Genomic DNA, 20,102 nt, shown 5'->3' on the forward strand with positions numbered 1-20,102 from the left:
TTTCAGGATTTTGTGCATGTTATCTTAGTATTAAAAGATGATTTTGAAGTCTGTGATAGGTCCTTTGTCATGGTGGTTTTAAGTGGGAAGTGATAAGTAATGTAGTAGTAACCCCAGACTTTCTAGAAAGATTCTACAATTTAGTATTGGTCTTTAATTGATTTGAACCAGAGCTTCTGTCTTAAACCTTCCCCCCTTCCTGTTTTAAAAGTTCATATAGGTAAAATAAAACCTAGTTTTTAAAAAGAGCTGTGTTATGTAATATTGGCTATTACATTGGTAAAGTAAGCATATCTAAAAGTATTTGCTGTCTTTCGTTTTTGGCTAAGGTGATTGAAAGGAACTTACTCTGAAGATACTAAAAAAATTTTAACTCTGAAATGGATGATCAAATGGATCACCTTATTTTTTTCTTTATAAAATAATCTTCAAAGAATGCTAACGAAAAAAAGCCGATCAAACATTAAGAGAGGAAACCTCTTATAAGTTCTAGTAGCCTTACCAGAGCGACAGACTTTAGTTAATATATTTAAGAAACATGAGTAATAAATACAGTAAATAAATACAGTAATAAATACAATAAATACAGAAACATGAGTAATAAATACAGAGTAATAAATACAATAAATGTGAGGAGGTATCTGCAGACTGATTTTGTCATAGGTCGTGGGCAGCTAGCTGTGTGTCTAGTAAACACAAAGAATACATTGTAAAGGCCGTACAATGTTTTGGTAACTCTGTATGTGCTATAATAATCATAAACATTAAGCATAATTGTTTTGTCGTTTTCTGGGTGACATCAAAATACAAAGCTGCTGGCAGATGTATTTAGAGCATTCTGGATTTCACGACCAAGTGGTCTTTTTTTAAATTAAACTTTTTATTTTGAGGTAATTGTGGATTCACTACACATATTCTAAAGTGGCATTTAATGAGATTTTGGCATAGGTAAGTACCTGCGACACAGTCAAGGTAATGAATGTATTCCTCACACCCCAAAAGTTTTTTTTTCCTTATCATTTTGCCACATTTGCTTTACTATTCTGTCTATAATTCTTTTTGAGCCTTTGAGAATAAATTTTTATTTTTTAATTAATTTATTTATTTTTAGAGATTTTATTTATTTATTTGACCGAGATTGATCACAAGTAGGCAGAGAGGCAGACAATGAGAGAGAGAGAGAGAGAGGAGGAAACAGGCTCTCTGACAGCAGAGAGCCCAATGCGGGACTCAATCAGGACCCTGAGACCATGACCTGAGCTGAAGGCAGAGGCTCAACCCACTGAGCCACCCAGGTGCCCGAGAATAAATTTTTAAAATATATGTGTGAGTATATATATATATATATATATATATATATATATATATATGTATTTATTTCATGCCCCTTTAGTCCCAAATGCATATTTATTTTCTAAAAACATAACCACAGTACACTTAAAACAACCAGGACATTTCATACAGATACTGTTATCTGATGTGCAGCCCACATCCCAGTTTGCTAATTGTCCCAGTAATGTCCTTTATAGCAACAGAAGGACTTTCCTTTTCACTAAACTTCTATTTTCAGATAAGTGCAGATGTGCACACAGTTGTAAGAAATTGATTAGAGATATCCCATGGATCTCATTAGTAACGTCTTGCAAAACTAAAAGTACAGGGGCGCCTGGGTGGCTCAGGGGGTTAAACCGCTGCCTTCGGCTCAGGTCATGATCTCAGGGTCCTGGGATCGAGTCCCACATCGGGCCCTCTCCTCAGCAGGGAGCCTGCTTCCCTCTCTCTCTCTCTCTCTCTGCCTGCCTCTCTACCTACCTATGATCTCTCTCTGTCAAATAAATAAATAAAATATTAAAAAAAAACCCTAAAAGTACAGTATCAACAACCAGGAAATTGACTGTACACTGTCAAGACACAGAATACTTCTGTCACCAGAAGGACCCCTCATGTTGTCCGTTCATGCCACAGGCATTGCCACCCGCCCCTGCTTCTCCTTAACTCATTGCAACCACTGATTTGTTCTCCATTTCTGTAATTTTGTCATCTCAAGAATGTTTTATAAATAAAATCATGTAGCATATAAGCTTTTGAGATTACATTCTGAAACAGCGTAACTCCCTAGAGATTCATCTTGCTCCTTGCCTATATCAGTCTATCCTTTTTCCTCTTTCCTAGTATTCTATAGTTTGGATGTACCATAGTTTTTTAAACATTCACATGTTTAAACCGGTCAATTCCGGTTTTTGCCTATTATGGGTAATAGGCAAAAAACTGCTGTAAACATTTGTGTATAGATGTCTGTGTGAACAGTCCTCAAGGGTAGATGCACAGGTGTGCTGTTGCCAGCAATGTGAGGGTAATCGCATACTTGCTTGTTTAGGGAGCTGTTAAACTGCTTTCTAGTGGCTGTACCATTTTACGTCCCTCCCGGCAGTGTGCTAGTTACTTAGTTTTTCCGCATCCTCACCACGATTTGATGTTGTTATTTTTTCTTTCCTAGCCACACTGGCAGATACTTAGGGGATATCATTGTGGATGTAATTTGCATTTCCCTAATGGCTAATGATGTTAGACATCTTTGTTTGCGTTGATTTACTGTTTGTAGATCTGCTTTGGTGAAACCTCAATGTCTTCCCCAGGTTCTAATTGGATTGTATCCATACTGTTGAATTTTAAGACTTCTTTCTGTATTCCGCATAGTAGTCCCATGTCAGATGTATGGTTTGCTAACATTTCTCCCACTTTGTAGCTTATCTTTTCCTAGAACAAAAGTCTTTAATTTGATGAAGTTTAACTTATCAATTTTTCCTTTTATGAATCATGTTTTTGGTGTCAAAAGAACTCTTGGCCTAGCCCTAGGTACTGAAGATTTTCTTCTGTGTTTTTTTCCCTAAAAGTTTTATAAATCTGTAGGGGTGAACATATGGGCTCCCTGCTTCTCTTCTCTAAGGTTGCTTGGGCCGGGTATTGGAATGCCTGGGAATAGCCTGGTAAGGGCTCAAGTTTAGGCTCACCACTGGGTCTTTACTGTCGAGAGTGGGACTGAGTTAGGTTTGGCTGCGTTAGAGCAGTCTAAACGTTTTCTCTCTTGCTGGGCTTCCCCTTTCCTTGTCCTTTGATTGCAGAGAATAGGCTATCCTTAGCCGCCCCCCCCCCCTTTTTTTGGGTCTGCGCCTGCTGACGCTTCCAGATTTTGCTGCTCCCAAGTCCAGGCTCCGTGAGGCAGAAAGAAAACCCAGGGAGTTCACCACTGTATCCTGAGGTCCTGAGCCAGGTTGCTGTATTCTTTCCACCTGTGGGAGTCTTCTGTTTGTTTAATATATCAGCTACCCAGGGTTTTAAATTGGGAGAAATAGGGGAAAGTATATTCCTTCTTACTGGAAGCAGAAGTCTGGAGTTTTGCTTTATGTTAATTGGTAGTTTTTTGGTCAAAGAGAAATGTGTGTGTAAATTAATGTATAAATATAAATGTTCCAAGAGAAATAAATACTGTCACTTACCCCTAACCCACACTTTTGAGAAATCTGCCTTAAAATATCCTGCCATTCTTAAAACAGCATACCAGTCTCCAGCATCCGTGGTTCCAGGCGGGTCTGTCTGTCCTGGTTTATCCCTAGTGACGTCCATCTTCAGCACTGGCTGCGGTTTGCCGGCTAATTATTTTACACGGTATTGCTTATTGTGTCAGCAATTTAAGCCTGTTTTCCTGATTTGCCATTATTCATGTCATGGTTATTTCTAAGCTGAAGAACTATGCACAGTCTTTTTTCTGAAACTCCTGGGCCGGATATTGTATCATAATTGGGAATATTTTGTAGTTTGGAAAAGAAAGATAGTACATATAGTGGGGGGGGGATACACCCCTAGTTGGCTATGGGCAACACCTTGCAATCACATCCATCCATCTGTTTACAGCTAAATGTTTTTGCTTACTTACACCAGTTATGGTGTTGTCCTGTTTTATCACCAAATGAGCCTGTCTTCCACCAGCACAAAAACTGGGTGGGGAAGGAGGCAAGAAAGAAATGTAGTTTTCCAAGATTTTTGGACTTTGGAATTACATATAAGGGATTTTGGACCTGTGGAAGTAGGGCAGTCAGCGAGGCGAGCTGGAGTAAGGGCCCTATTTTTAGCCCTGAACTCCACACAGTTTAACTGCTAAGGTCTGCTGTAGGCCCTGGATTTGCCAACTGTGATTGTTTCCAGTATGAAAACAAAAGCAGCTATTGGTTTAATCCTGTTATATGGTGTTGATCTTAAAAATCGTTGGATTCATATTAGGATTTGGGGTTTAATCCTGTAAGGATCAGACTAACTTTCATCTTATTTATCCTAAATCCCTCTTTAATCTTGTTAATTATGCCAGACTGCTTTCCCAAGGGTCAGGATGTGTGTGTGTGTGTGTGTGTGTGTGTGTGTGTGTGTAGAGTATGTATTCATACAGTTGTGTTTCCAAAGGTATCTTTCTCTCTGATAATGAAGATCAGTTTTCTCACAAAGAGCCACGGAGTCACATGCACTTCTCCAGAGTAGCATTAGTATTGCAAGGATGACATCAGTTCTGTATTCTTACACCCAAGATTAAAGTAAGTCTCCGCAAGGCCTCTGAGAGGGAATCTAGTGCTCATCTTAGATTTCCTAAGAAGGCATGTGGCACTCTTCTAAAAGGGGAATGTCATTTGAGTTTAGAGGCTCTTAGTCAACAAATAGAGTTAAATTGTTATAATTGAGATACCACTCTCCCATACTAGAACAGAAAATCAGTTCTTACCTTTTGACCTTCACATTGATATTGTGCTGTGTGCCTTAGGAAAAGAAAATGCGTATGTATTTCATCTTGGATCTCTCTGCTTCCACTTCACAGAACATAACTGCTTTGGACCTTGTGCTGTTTCTTCCCTTCTTTCTCTTAAAGGATAGTTGTCAATGTCTGTCCTCTTCAGGCAATAAACACGATAGGTCCTAGCTAAGCATAAGACATTATTTTTTTTCCTTTTCTTATTTCTTCTTTTAAGGGTGGGAAGTTTTGTAATTGGACCAAAAGTTTTACTGATGGATTCCGGAACCAGTAAACCTATACCAAATGATCTCTCTTGAAGCCCCACAGAATTACCTCCAGTTGTTGGGTGGTGGTTGCTCTCGTTTTTTTAAACTAATGATTGGAGTATCTGATATCGAGTCCTTCAGTTGCTGGAACATGATGGTTTTATGTCATGGGGAAAAAGAGCCTGGTTGGCTCTATTTTAATCTTTCTATGATTATTTCACTTACAACAATTACTCAGAGATTGCTAAATATAGAATATAAAGCAAATCACGGTATCATGAATTAAAATTAAACTGTCCTTTAGAACTGTTGATATTTTATATCAGCTATCCTTTATTTTTTCCAAAGGAAGTGGGTACAGTCCTTTGATGCATATATGGTTATGAATGTTTACTTTGCATATTCATTTTAAAGGAAATAAAGTATTTAAGGGAACTTAACTTATGTATTTATGTAAGGGAACTTTATTTAAGTTAAGGAGAATTTATTTAAGGGAACTTCTTCGCAAAAATGCAAGATGTCTTCATTACTGGTGGGGCTGTAATGCTGACACTGATATTGTGGGAAGTGGAAAGAAGTTGTTACCAGGATCTAATTATATAAATGGGAAAAATTTAGGGTAAAGAACTCACTTTAGGTGATGGAGTGATTGTGTATGTGCATGCTTTGCCAGAAGTGAGGAGGGGCGACTTTGATTTCTAATCCGCTTTGGGGGAAGCTCCATATCAGGTCTGCACAGAAACAGTCAGTGAAGCAGCTCCTTTATCATAAAGAGAATTTTAATTAAAAAATGTTCTTGCATCGTGAGCAGAGTAAGCGACAGCCGGCTGCACTGGGCATTTATCTCCTTCAGACCACATTACCAGTAATTGCTGCATTAAATCAAAGTCAGAAGAGATTACAGGTCGGAATCAAGCAAGGGGCTCGTGCCAACCCAAGGATTCCCACACTGCTGCACTGCTGCTGTCAGAGCCTTGTCCCGGTCCCCAGGAGGGATGAGAGTCAGGTGACGCCTGACAGTTCATCTGTAAGCACAAGCCTGGGGAGCACAGTCCAAGGAGGGAGGCAGTTACACGTTCAAGACCCCATGGCCTCGCCTTTCGGGTAGCTTTTCATTCGGAGCACAAGGGAATGGTTCCTCATTGTTTTTCAGTACCATTAGTTAAAAAGAGAGAACATGTTACCTGCTTTGCACTTGAGGAGATGTGCTTGGGGATAAAAATCACTTGTACTTTCTCTGCTCCTTTACATATTTACATTGCCTTTCTGGTCATGCGTGGTCTTCTCACTGGACTGAGTAATTCAACGGAAACGCACTGCCTTGTGCCGCACGTGTGTGGGAGTTTCCTCTTCCTTCCTCCTTCCCCACTACTGCCTTTCCTCCCTCTAACACAATTACACAGCTCTTCACAAGCTTTCTGCTTCCTTTCGAGGCCGCTTAGCCCTCACATATATAGGTCTGGCTTCATGAATCAGATAATTCTGAATCTCCTTTAAACGCCCTTCCCAAATTACTGGAGATGATGATGACGACGGCAGTGACAGTAAGAGCGGCTCTAACCTAATACTCACTCGGTGGATGCCAGGCACGTCGTATGCGGGCCGATGTAACCGTCAGAGCAACGCTATGAGGTGGGCATTCCTGGCACTGTCTTTTTTTCCAGATATGGGGCCTGAGGCAGAGAGATGTGAAATGGCTTTCTCAAAGCTACCCTGCTAGGAAGTGATGGTCTGACTTCAGAACCCTGAGGTCTTAACTGCACACTGTGTGGCTTCTGTGCACCGGTGAGGCACTCTGCTAGGTAGGTGTTAGGGATGCCTCGAGGAATAGGACAGATTATATAGTCCCTGGCCTCCTGGGGTGGGAGAGGCAGAAATTACATGCGTAACAAGTTGAAAAGGACGTGTGCTAGTGCTAAGGGGGTATGCAGCAGTGATTGAAAGTAGATTAATCAGAAGTGATTTTTCAAAAACCTGCTCTTGGGGTGCCTGGGTGGCTTAGTGGTTTAAGCCTCTGCCTTCAGCTCAGGTCATGATCTCAGGGTCCTGGGATTGAGCCCCACATCGGGCTCTCTGCTCAGCGGGGAGCCTGCTTCCCCCTCTCTCTCTGCCTGCCTCTCTGCCTACTTATAATCTCTCTGTCTATCAAGTAAATAAATAAAAATCTTAAAAAAAAAAAAAAAACACCTGCTCTTACACTTATGCTTAAATCTCCACCTAATTTGCCACCATACCCACCCTCTCCCTTTTTATAAGACCTTCTCCGTAATGTTGTAGGGCACGCCGGTGACTTTCCCCAACTCCCTTTACCTTTCACCCCCTCCCCAAAGAAAATAACTAGCCCTCCACAAACTCATTGTGGTGAGTGGGGTGGGAATTCCTTTATTTTTGTACAGCTCTGCTGAAGTTTAAGTGACATACAATAAATTGCACATATGTAAAGCGTATAATTTGGTAAGTTTTAACGTATGTGTACACCCATGAAATCACCCCCACAACCAAGATAATGACAATATTAATGATCTCCAAAAGTTCCCTCATGCCCCTTGTAATCCTTCCAACTCTCCCTCCACAGCTCCAAGCAACCACTGATAATCTTTCTCTCAGCATGGATTAGTTTGCATTTTCTAGTGTTTTGTAAAAATGAAAGCACAATAAATACTCTCTTTTTCCTGGTTTATTTCACCCAACATAATTACTTTGAGATTCATCCATGTTCTTGCATATACCAGTGGCTCATTCATTTCTGTTGCTGAATAATAGTCTACATTGAACATACCATAATTTGTTCATCATTTACCTTCTGATGAAGATATAAAGCTGCTGGGACTATTCCAGAAGAAGTCTTTATTTGAATATTTGTTTTCATTTCTCTTGGATAAATACTTAGAAGTGCTATGGATGGATCCTGTGTAGATGTATCTTTAACTTTTTAAGAAATTGCTGAACTGGTGCTGCCTGGGTGGCTCAGTGGGTTAAGCCTCTGCCTTCGGCTCAGGTCATGATCTCAGGGTCCTGGGATTGAGTCCCACATTGGGCTCTCTGCTAGGCAGGGAGCCTGCTTCCTCCTCTCTCTCTTTCTCTCTCTACTTGTGATCTCTTTATGTAAAAAAAAAAAAAAGAAATTGCTGAACTGCTTCACCATCAACTCTACCATTTGACACTTTTACGAGCAGTATTTGAGACTTTCTGTTCCTCCGTTGCCTTGCCAGCATTTACTATTGTCCATCCATTGAATATGAGTCGTTCTAATAGGTATGTAGTGGGATTGTTTGTGGTTTTAGTTTCTGAATGAATAATGGCACCGAGCTTCTTTCCATATGCCTGCTTGCTATCTCTACATCTTCTTTGGCCCAGTCACCAAATCTTTTACCCATTTTCTTAAAAAAAAATTGGATTACCTGTTTTCTTATGGTTGAGTTTCTATATATTTTGGATATAAGTGCTTTATCAGATGCATGCTTTGCAAATATTTTCTCTCAGTTGTAGCTTGTCTTTTTATTCTCTTTACGGTATCCTTTGTAGAGCAGAATGTTTTAACGAAGTTCATTTTGTTGGCTTGTTCTTTTACAAACTGTGCCTTTGGGGTCATATCTTAGAAGTCTTTGCCTCATCCAAGGTCATGAAGGTTTTCTTTTAGGAGTTTTATCATTTCACATTTTACATTTTTAGTCTGTGGTCCATTTTGATTAGATGTTGTATGTGATATAAGGTATGGATCGAGGTTCATTTTTATTATGTGAGGCTATCCGGTTGTTCTGATGCCATTTGTTGAAAAGACTATTCTTTATCCACTGAATTGCTTTTGTGTCTGTGGATCCTCTTTTGCATTTTTTATTCTGTTCCACTGATGTGTTTTTCGACCTCGACACCAATACCACACTGTCTTATAGGGATGTGAGTATTGTGGGATCTAGTGGACTTGAGAAAAGTGATCGTGACCTATCACAAACCTCAGGAATAGCATTTGATTCCAATACATGCCTAGAGAAAAGATATTCGTAAACTTTAAAACCCATTTTTGAACAGTGGAATGAGAAATATACTCTGAGAGATATTCTCTGAGAGATATACTGTGGTCATGAGCTGGAAGACTTGATATTCCTAGTATGCTAATTCTCCCCAAACTGATCTTTAGGTTCAGTGTAATCCCAGGCAAAATCCAAGCAAGATTTTTTTTATAGAAGCTAACAGGCTAATTCTAAAATTCATGTGGAAATGCCAAGGACCTAGAAGCCAAAACACTTTTGAAAAAGAAAATTTCGAGAACTAGCACAGCTTGATTTCCAGCTTCAGTGGTTAAGACGACAGTGTGATGTTGGCATCGGTAGGGAGGCATGTACCTCTTAATGTTATGAAATGAGATTGTGTCAGTTAGGTTTTGCTGTATAACAAACATCCCCAAAACTTAATGGCTTAAAACAGTGTCAATCATTTGCCTGTTCACCATTCCACAGGGCAGGAATTTGGGTGGTTCTTCTTGTCTGCACTAGCTGGGGCTGGGTTGTCTGGGATGACCTGACTTTCACATCTGGCAGTTGGCAAGCTAATCGGTCACAGGAACACACCTGGAATAGTTCATCTCTGTTCCACTTCATTTTCCATCCATCCTCACATGGTAGTCGCAGGGTGCCAGAGAGTAGCAAGGACGGGCAAGGCCCAGTGAACAAACACCTGTCAAGTCTCTGATGGAATCACGTTTGCTAACCACCCAACGCCCAATGGCCAATGCAAGCCACAAGGAAGGCTAAGAGCAATTTTAAGGGCTGGAGAAAAAGTCTACCTCTTTCTGGAGGAGCTTCGAAATAGCGTGTTGATTTTTATAACCTATCATAGAGGTATTATGAACGAGTTAAGATTAAAGTTTCTGTGGAGGCTAAAAAGCTTTGTTATGTAAGATAATGCATGTAGAATCATTTGTAGATGTATTTTCCTAACAGTATTTGAATAGTTATAGTTATTTTCTGCTTTAAAAGATACCTTTACCCTTACCCTTTACGTACTGTCTTTCTGGATTCACAGTGACTGTCTCTTGGCCGATTTTTTATGGTTATGTTTTACTTCTTAGTAGTAATAATGTGGAGTGAAAAGAGTAACAAAAGACACTTCTAAAAAAATGCTAATTCCTAGCCTCGCCATTTGCATGCCTCGTCTCCATCTCCAAATAGGAAGATGCATTTTAGTCATAGCATGGCTTACCCTGTTGTTACCCATACTTCCTTTCGTACCACGTGTCACACAGAGGAGTCCTTACTTAACTGTGAGTTACTGTTCTCTGGTAGGTATAATTTCAAGCATTTCCATTGGTCTAGAAAATTCAGTAATCCTCACAGTACCTTAGAACCAACAGAATTTTATGTGAATATTTTTGAATAGGCTCTTGACTTCTGTGTGTATATTTACCTGCCTGCCTTTGTGTACGCGCCCTAAGTATGGCATTGTTGTGTGCATGTGGAATGCTGTTCCACTGCCTCTGAGCTCCCACCACCCACCCCAAAGCCCCTGGAAAACTCTTAAGGAGTTTTTCACAATTCATTTCAAGCATTGACTGCTTGTGGACTATTCCTGGCTCTCGTCACTCCGGGGAGTTCAATGGTGGCAGTGGTGGCAGCTGTGGCTTTTCTCCCAGGCCATACTAACACATAAGGGCATTTGTCAAATGGTATTTTCGGGTTTATTGTTTCCTGCTTTCTCTCCTCTGCCGGCAGCTCTTTGAGAACTTTTCCTGTTCCTGGGACTTCACACAACATTGGGGATAGCTCAGTGGAACGATTGCGTATTGACTGAAGGAACACAACGCAAGATGGTCTGTTCCTGGTAGTCCGTTCATTTCAGCCTGACTCATGTTTTCAGGTTTTCTCGGACTTTCCCTTCTCACATGCTGGTGGGCAGTGCTGTGTGAGAGGTGTTGGCTTTAGTGTTTCCTTTGAAAGAAATACAGAATTGAACAGACAGGTCCTGCTCTGAAAGAAATCATCTAATAGATTAAACAAGTATTGCTAAAAACATAGAAAGTGCTTAGTGCTGTTAGTCAGTTAAAGATAAAGTACCATGAGGTTCAGACAGAAGAGAAATTACTTCTGTCTGGAAGTAATCAGGAAGAGCTTCATGAAACAGGTAGCACTGAAGGTAGGCCTCGAAGGAATTTGTTTAAAGGTTTGGTAATTTTGAAATGGGTAAGAAAACAATATGATCAAAGGCACAGAGACAAAAGAGGTAACAGTCTACCTTGACAGAGGTGACAGTGGGAGATGGAATGTATCAGAAATTATTTTTGTACTTCATTTGCAGGACAAGTATCCCAAGATAGAAAGTTTTGTTAAAATTTATGCGTAGGTATCGTGTGTATTTTCCATGCTGATCAAGAATTTATTAATTTTGCTGCCATCCTTTTGCTGATATTTCAAAAACAGCTCGCTCACAAAACTTCTTTTGATCCCCTATTTGCTAAATTCAGTTATCCTTCCTAAATTGTCATTTTTTTAAAGAAAACTTTTCTCTATTTCTACTTGACATTGCTGTATACTCACCTCTGGTATCAATTTATGAAATACTTTCCCTAGGGTAAGAATAGTGACAGATATCCTCTATGTCCTGGGTTTTGTGAATCAGCCATGACCCTGCTTAATCTTTTTTATCCTTGGTTGCTATTTCTGCCTTCTAGAAGTGAGTATTCCTTAAGGTTCTATTTTCAGCCCTTTGCCTTGTATCCACTGTTCTTTCTTCTCCGCCTTTTTCTCTCTTTCTCTTTCTTCCTTTCTTCCTCTCTGTCTTTTGTCTGTCTGTCCTCTCTCTCTTTTATTTGTTTTTGAAGTACATTGTTGTTGTTCCCTAAACATTGACTAGGTCAGTATGGGAGAACAATCAATCACATTCTGCCCTTGGCTGTTCCTTCCAGACTCCTGTTGGCTCTGGTACGATATTTCCTATTGGATGCCTTGCCCTAATTTCAAATCAGTTTATGCTTCTGATTTCCCTATTTTATTAGTGGGATACTTATTTGGCCAATCAACTAGACTTAGAACCACAGTGTTACATTTAATTACCCTTTCTCTTATGCCCTGTTTCTGAACAGTCTGCACTTCCATGGATGCTGCCTTTGTAGTGTCTGCTACATCTAGACCTTCCTTATTCCTACTGCTAATGTGTGGTTTTGCATTAATAATCTCTGGACTGTTGTAATTCTAGCCTCTAATTGGCCTCCCTGCCTTCAGGCTGTTCCCTTTTCTCTTCTTCCAGTGGCCAGAGCCATTTTCACAAAATGTTAATTTTGTAACACTTTCCTTCTCAAACAGTCTTTGAAGATATAAGGTCTGAAATACAGAGCTTGATGTCCTAGGCTCTCCACAGTGATTCCAGCCTACTTTTCCTTAACATTTGCCACTGTTCACCCACAGTCCTCCAGACTGGTCACACGGATCCTTAAGTGAGTCTTACGGATTTCTGATTACGTATTTTGCCCACATATATATCTTTCTTTCCCTCATCCCCTCCATCATCTGTCTCAAGCCTTGTCCTTTTTGAACTTCTGTGTTATCCCTATACACAGAAATCTTTGGAATCTTCTGAGATTACTGTCCTTAAAGCTAATTTTATACCTCAGAGTACAGATCTTTGCAGTCCGTGCTAAAACATTCTACCATGAAGCCTCACTGTCTTTGGACACTCACGGTAGGATTGTGGCATAGTTAGAGGGAAAGAAAAGGAAAGGAGAAAAAAAATGAGAAGGTATAAAAGAGAAGAATCTTAACTATTTTCTGGTGTTGCAGTACATGGTAAGTCTTGGGAGGCCTCGGTTGTAGATGGTACAGATTACATTGCAAGGTCACCACTGGTCATGTCCTATAGCGTGGGGCTCACATGGTAGATTGTCTGCTTTATCCTTAGCAAAATCTAAATCTCATAAATCTCAAGGTAGTTTCTAGAGATCTCACTCTTAAGTATTACTAGGTCTGTTTCTCTCTGATATCATTACATTCTAACAGACGTCATGGGTATACCAGCTGTTGAAATTGGAAGTCTGTGTGTATCGCTAAAGAGATGCAGAGAAATGTATATAAAAGGCCATTTTCTGTATTTATGTTTCTAATTGATCAGTACACAAAGACTTTAATACTATAAAAGCATTCATAATATTGCAAATTATGTGCCTTTTCAAATGGCATAAGTAGTTTTTAGGATTTTAGTTTGTTATTGGTCTTAAATTACAATTTAAAATTTTTTTACAAGAGATGAGTCAAAAGGCAAGGCAAGAGCAGTTATAATCCAAATTCAGATATTGAGTTACTTGGCCATTTTTCTGAGGGGCTAATTATTTAAACTAGACCTGAGCACAGTTTTGGCAGAATCTAGGTAAAACATGATTAAGATTGTTTATTGTCTGGGTCCTCCAGAGGGTTTATAGTAAGGCCATCATGTAAAGTAAAACAAATGTGATAATAATAGACTAGACTAAGAAAGTATTGCTAATTTTTAAAGTACTTATACGCAAAGGGAAATTTGTCTTGATTCCCTTAAACTTAAAAATAAAAAGACAAATTATATGTGTACCAAAGGCTAGTTTAAATGTATTTTGAACATATTAGAAGTTTATCTCTAAAGTAATAAATGAAAACCAACTACCTCCCTACCATCCCACCCCTTAGAAGTGTAGGTTTTAATCTTATGCCTATAATATATGTGTATGAATATAATACATGTTATGTATAATGCATAGTGTGTATGTGGCATCCGTAGTGTTTCACAAGTCACATGTATATGCATGTATGTGTAGACATAACTACATAACTTATGTAAGGCATATGAAGCTTAGAAATTACATGATTTACTGATTGGCATACAGAGATACATATGTGCATTTAGAAATACAGAATTATACTGTACACATTCAGCAATATTATGTTCAGTAATATGATTTTCTTCACTCAATAAACTGTCAGTCACATCTTTTCACCTTGTATGTATAGCTCTATCCTCAAGAAGAATGTAAAGCTCTAGAAATTAACGAGGCCCTCAGTAACATAGAGACCATTTTCAAGTTTAAATTATATCAGCTGTTCTAGAATTTGAACTATAGTGTGTCATCTAACTACAGTACCGTCTGGAAACTCCATCTTCTGTAATAAACTGACCAAATACTGAGCAGAGTTAACTCACGAAGTTTGTCAGCCATAGTTCATTACCGCAGCGCTCTGTGGTTTATAAGAAGTATCTGCATTTCCCAGTCTTCCCATTAGGAAGAATCTCGATACCAATCACATCAAGAATGTAACAGTGATTTCAGATGTCAGTGTACAAGGATCTCCGGGGCCAGCACCACTGTATGTGAAGTGAGGTCGGGTGGAGGGGAATGGCCTGGTGCGCAGGGAAGAAAAGGGTTCGAGAAGGATTTGACTTGATGTGGAAATTTAGTGTAAGATTTTAATACAGAAACATTACCTTAGCTATTTCTTAATTACCATTTTAATAGCTGTATGGGGGACAGTCAGGATGTATATTATAGGCCCTTCGTGTGTGACAAATCAGATCGACCATGTTGTGAGGCTCAGATAATGTCTGTTGAGAACTGACAAAGCCAGAGTCGCATAGTTGTGGTGAGAAAGCGATACAATGGATGTGTTCATTAAGAGCAGCTTCGGAACAATGTCCTTCGTGTGAGAACTTGTTCACAGGGTTTAATTTTGTGCTGTAGCATCCTTTCAGCTTTTGGTTTTACCCTTATGCTGTTTCCCCCCAAACCGTGAAGTCCTTGACACAGATGGTGTCTGCTCCTATCTAGAGTTCTTAAGCCCAGTACCTAGTGTGTAATAGAGGTTTAGCAAGTTTTTTTTTTTTAGTTGTAGTGGACTGATACATTATTGTCGCTCCTCAGGAATCCACTGCCCCGTGTCTGAAGATAGTCTGAAGATAGTCTAGTACCTTGTAAGGTCCTCCTAATCTCTTAGAACTGATTGGAGGCAAAATGTTTAACCAAGTGAACTGTCTCCAATGTACTAAGGCCATTTTGACTCTTAAAAAACAATTTCTTCTGAACTATCGGAAAATAAAATGCAATGCCCATAAAAGGAGAAAAATTGCCCTGGGGGTGGGGGGTGGCACAGTGGTGGCGTTTAGTCCTCACGGTTTAATCTTCCGGAAGCCTGCTGTGTTCCTGGCTCTCTCTGAGATGAGATATCGTAGCCCCTGAAACTCATTTAGAATTATTTATCATTTTGAACTTTTTTTTTTTTAAAGATTTTATTTATTTATTTGACAGAGAGAGATCACAAGTAGGCAGAGAGGCAGGCAGAGAGAGAGAGGAGGAAGCAGGCTCCCTGCTGAGCAGAGAGCCCGATGTGGGACTCGATCCCAGCACCCTGAGATCGACCTGAGCCGAAGGCAGTGGCTTAACCCACCGAGCCACCCAGGCGCCCCTCATTTTGAACTTTTGAATGCTTGCCCCAAGCAGGGGATTTCTTGGGAGCAAGAGTTATAAAATAGGGTACCTCTTACGAAGCGTTTACTTTCTGCTTACTGTATGCCCTATTTTCTAAGAATTACTTAGTAAACCATTTCTAACCAGTTCTCTGTTTTTAGATGGGCTGTTCAGACTTTGAAAGCTAACCTGCCATGCCTTTTCAGACTGACTTCACACCTGTCCATGTTCGTTACTGCTTTTAATATCTGTTAGAGAAATATGCGTGCACATGTGTGTTTGTATGTAATGGTAGGGTGGGTCCCGCAGCTTCCCAAAAGAGGAAAAGCAGCTGGCTTTTCTGAAAAGACCTTTCCACCCCCACCTTTTTGCAGGCAGCCGGAGTTAATCCTTACATGTTTGATCGGAACAGCTGAGAGAGTGTCTTGCATATCTGAAGGTCTCCAGTGGACTCATGTTGCCTCAGAGTTGGGGCCACCTTCCTCTTTTCTAGTGCTGATCCTGCCAGCTGTCCCAGCCTCTGTTAAAGCACAGTGAAGGAGGTGTTAAATGATACACAAACATACATTGTCATGAAAGGGATCCCTTTACTACATGTAGCAGTGTGACTTCTTTCTTCTCCCATTCCTTTCCACGACAGAGGGGTTTTATGCTGTTAATCCTAGCACCTGTCTCTGCCGGAGACAGTTAGAAGGGGTGTGTGTGGTATGTGTGTGTGTTGGGGAGGGGCGGTGTGCGCGTGCGCACCATCCTCTCCAAGAAGGAATAGAGAAATAGTACCAGGCCCATCTGCCTTTCCATGTCCTGGATTGGGAGTGTTCCTTCTGACGCACTTAAAGCCGGGAACATATATATCATTTTGGATCCTGGATACCTTGTGCTTCCTACCGTTTTTGTTTTCCTCTTTACGGAGCCCATGGTCTTTTCCCCAGCTGTCATTCTCTGCCTCTTGAGTTTCTGGTGGAGTTGTCAGTTTAAAACCAACAGTAATAGCCAATCTCTTGTACAGTTTTCAGTCTGCAACTGGTCACTCCGTTGGAGCTTTTTGCTTTTTCCCTGAACAGTTCTTCTGGGTAGTGTTGACTCTTACTGGGGTGGAAGCCTGGGCTGAACCAAGCTCCAGCTTCATCATCTGAGCCAGCATACCTATCCGCGTAGACTGGGAGTCGGCCAAGGATTTTCTGGTGCTACCTAGTTCTTTTGGAAGGACAGCCAGAGCAAACAAGGCAAAAGTGTAGACACTTTGGGTACTGTCTTTATCTGAAGATTTTTTTTTACCCCTTTGCTATGTATGGTGTATATTGTATGGATTATCAATATCCTGTTGTCCAGGTAAGCGAAGGGCTATAACTTGGTTTTGGGGGTTTTTGTTTTGTTTAAGGGACTGTTTGATTGATGTGAAGGCTTTATGGTAGGATGAAATGCTTATAAGCTTTCTGTCTTTTGACCTGGTACCATTCAGGGCATAGACTTCCCATAGAATTTGGTAGTTTGCTGTAACAGGAGATCTCAGTTTTATAGTATTGAGGGCTGGGTGGCTGCTTTCAACTCTAGAAGTTCTGAAACTTAAGAGAGATTCCTGTGCGTGCATGTGTGTGTGTGTGTGTTAAGCAGTGGACTTGGCATTTATAAATGTAACCTAACTAAGTCACTGGCGTATAGTAAACTTGAGGCTTCATTTTGAGTAGACAAGAAGCACAGATGGCAGTTTCCAAATGTTGCTTTGTTTTTCAGAAAGGTAATGTACAGTAGAGGGCACTCTCTCTACACTTAATATTTTAGACTATTTTGCGATGAGCTAAGTAGCATCGTAGTTAAGAACTTACTAAAGTCTGAAATCAGAAAATTTTAAGTCAATATCAGATACATTTCTGGATATCCATTTGCCTTTAAATTAGTAGCTTTCAGTGAGTAAAGTTGAAGAATCCTGGATTCTGATTCAAACTACAGTGTTAACCACCTCCATGATATGCTCAAACAGCTTCATTTTTCTTGACTTTACTATCCCTGTATGAAATGAAGGGTTCGGACTGAGTGATCCTTCATATGCCATGATTTTTGGAAATACTAACTGATTGTGCTGAAAACCTAGAATAGGAAAATAAAGACAGTTAATACAGTTAATTCTGAATTACAGTTCCTAGCTGTTCTCTCAGTTTGTTTCGGTTTATTTGTGTTTTCATGGCACTTAATTATTTTTTTCTTCTCCTTCAAGTGGCCATTTCTCTGATAATTGGCTCCTAAGTTGTAGGCTGGACAGAAATGCATAGGGCTAAAGGAAGTGACAAACTAACCAGTACATCCTATTAGGTATTTTGGGCCTAAAGGCTAAAGCAGGCTATTTTTAACTGGACCTGGACCTGGACCTATTGGGTAGGCTCTCCAGAGTAAATTCACAGCTCTCATTCAGGTCTGATGGCTACAGTGTTGAAGGCAGATGGGAGAGTGTGTAGTTACATGATTATGATTCTTCAACTGTATTCCAGCACATTGGTCTATACTGTTGTGGTTTACTCCTGTTCTGTTATATATACGTATTTCTTGAATTATTCAGATGAAGAGCACATTACATTTACCATAATGAAACTTTGATATATTTATGGGTCTTACTACCTGTGGACTCAGTCTCTACTGGCATAAAACAGTAGATTGGTCTGCATAACAGTTTAAGGCTGGGAGTGTCATGCCACTGCCGTAGAAGCAGAGCTTCTTAACATAAGTATCGATGTGCTTTTGAAGAGAAGCATCTGTGAGCAGTTTTTTTCTGGGACCCAACTAGCAAAGTAAGGGACATGTAATAGCAGGCATATAAGTAAAATTGTCTGAGAAAATAAAACTGGGAAAGCAAAAGTGTTTCTAAGGAAGAGTGAAGTATCAGACATATGTATGAAAAAAAAACATAATATGTAAAAGAAGTTTTGAGGTAGAAAACTCGCCACCCCATGGCGAAGCAAAGGTTGTGGGTGGATTAAAGAATTCCTGTTTAGAAATTATGACATGAAGGGTGCCTGGGTGGCTCAGGACGGTTAGTGTCTGACTCTTGGTTTCGGCTCAGGTCCTGATCTCATAGGTCGTGAGATCCAGCCCCGTGTGCGATCCAGCCTTGGGCTCCGCACTCAGTGGGAGTCTGCTTGAATACTTTCTCCCTCTGCCCCTTCCCCCTCTTGCATACACTCTCTCTCAAATAAATAAAATCTTTTTTAAAAAGAAATTATTACATGTTTACTGAAGTCTTGCAGTAAATTTATTCATTTATAATAAAATGAATTTGTCCCACCAAATCTTTTTGGTCATTAAGAGTTAGTGTTGATAAATGTCATGCTCAGTATTTGAAACAACTTTCCTGGCCTTGCTCAATTGATTAGATTTATTCTATCTGAAATTAAGGTAGCTCAGAAAGGCGGGTAATGGGATGTTAAAATTTAAGAGTATACTTTCCATTCCACCACATCAGGGAAATTAATAAGGTTGAAAAAACAACTTGAAATTGAAGCATCCAAAACTGTTTTACGATCTTATTTATTAATTCACTTACAGTAAAAGTTGTCTTTCAGTGTATTTATAAATAGGTAATAGATTGTTATTTCCTACTTAAATTTTTATCTCAACTATGGTTGCAAGATTTTCTTACTGGTTTCTGTTATATTCTTATACTCTGGTAAATTAAAACTCCTCACTGGATAACACTGTGTGGTTCTATACCATTAGGTACAGACCATTATGCCATTAGAAATTATGGAAGATATGGCTGAACAGTATTTTTTTAAAAATTAAAGATTTTGCACCCTTTTTTAAAATTTCTCCCCCGCATAAGGCAATGAAGTATTTTCAGAACTTGATCATTCATTACTCTTGTTCATAATAAATAATAAAATCACTCATGTCTTAAGAGTGTACAGTTGAAACTGGTTGTTTTATTATAATTTTTGCAGAACTAAATCTGGACCAAATCAGGTTAAAATACAAGCAGAGTAAGTAGATAAGGGCTTGCTAGAAAAGATTTAAAGGACAATGACAATAGCCTCCCTGCCCAGAACAAAAATCTGTTCATTGAGAATCTATTTCTGGAATTATTCTTTTGGATTAAACATTACTGACTCTGACTGAATGGTTAAAATATAACTTTGTTAGGGTGCTTCTGTCAAAAAAAAAAACCAAAACCCTAAAACCCCCAAAACAGAAAACAAATGTTGGTGAGGATGTGGAGAAATTGGAATCCTTGTGCACTGTTGGTGGGCATATAAAATGGTGCAGCTGCTATGGAAAACAGTATGGTGGTTGCTTAGAAAATTAAAAATAGAACTACCATATGGCCCAGCATTCCACTTCTGGGTGTATACCCAAAAGAATTGAAAGCAGGGCCTCAAAGAGATACTTGTACACCCTTGTTCACAGCAGCATTATTCACAATAGCCAGAAGGTGGAAGCAACAACCCAAGTTTCCATCAGTGGGTGAATGAATGGATAACCGAAATACGGTACACCTGCACAGTGGAATATTACTCAGTCTTAAAGATTTATTAGAGAGAGAATGAGAATAAGTAGGGGGAGAGGGAGAGAGAGAATCTCATGCAGACTCCCTGCTGAGCAGGGAGCCGATGCAAGGCTCCATCTCATGACCCTGAGATCATGACCTGAACTGGAA

General features: G+C 39.8%; 1 protein-coding gene across 23 annotated transcripts in view; it reads left to right on the forward strand.

The window, feature by feature from the left end:
• The window catches only part of RBFOX2 (RNA binding fox-1 homolog 2), a 272,463-nt gene that overhangs the window by 151,195 nt on the left and 101,166 nt on the right, over positions 1-20,102 (forward strand). The window contains exon 1 of one of the 23 annotated variants that reach the window (XM_013051571.2): positions 16,297-16,789. The exons of the other annotated variants lie outside the window; for them this stretch is intronic. Coding sequence (XP_012907025.1) covers positions 16,745-16,789 — 45 coding nt within the window. The 5' untranslated portion in view covers positions 16,297-16,744. Of the gene's footprint in view, positions 1-16,296; positions 16,790-20,102 lie in introns of those variants that run through there. 23 annotated transcript variants of the gene reach the window in all.

This window comes from Mustela putorius, unplaced genomic scaffold (genome assembly GCF_011764305.1).
Source record: "Mustela putorius furo isolate JIRA1106 unplaced genomic scaffold, ASM1176430v1.1 tig00000738_pilon_pilon_pilon, whole genome shotgun sequence".
NCBI classification, from domain to species: domain Eukaryota; kingdom Metazoa; phylum Chordata; class Mammalia; order Carnivora; family Mustelidae; genus Mustela; species Mustela putorius.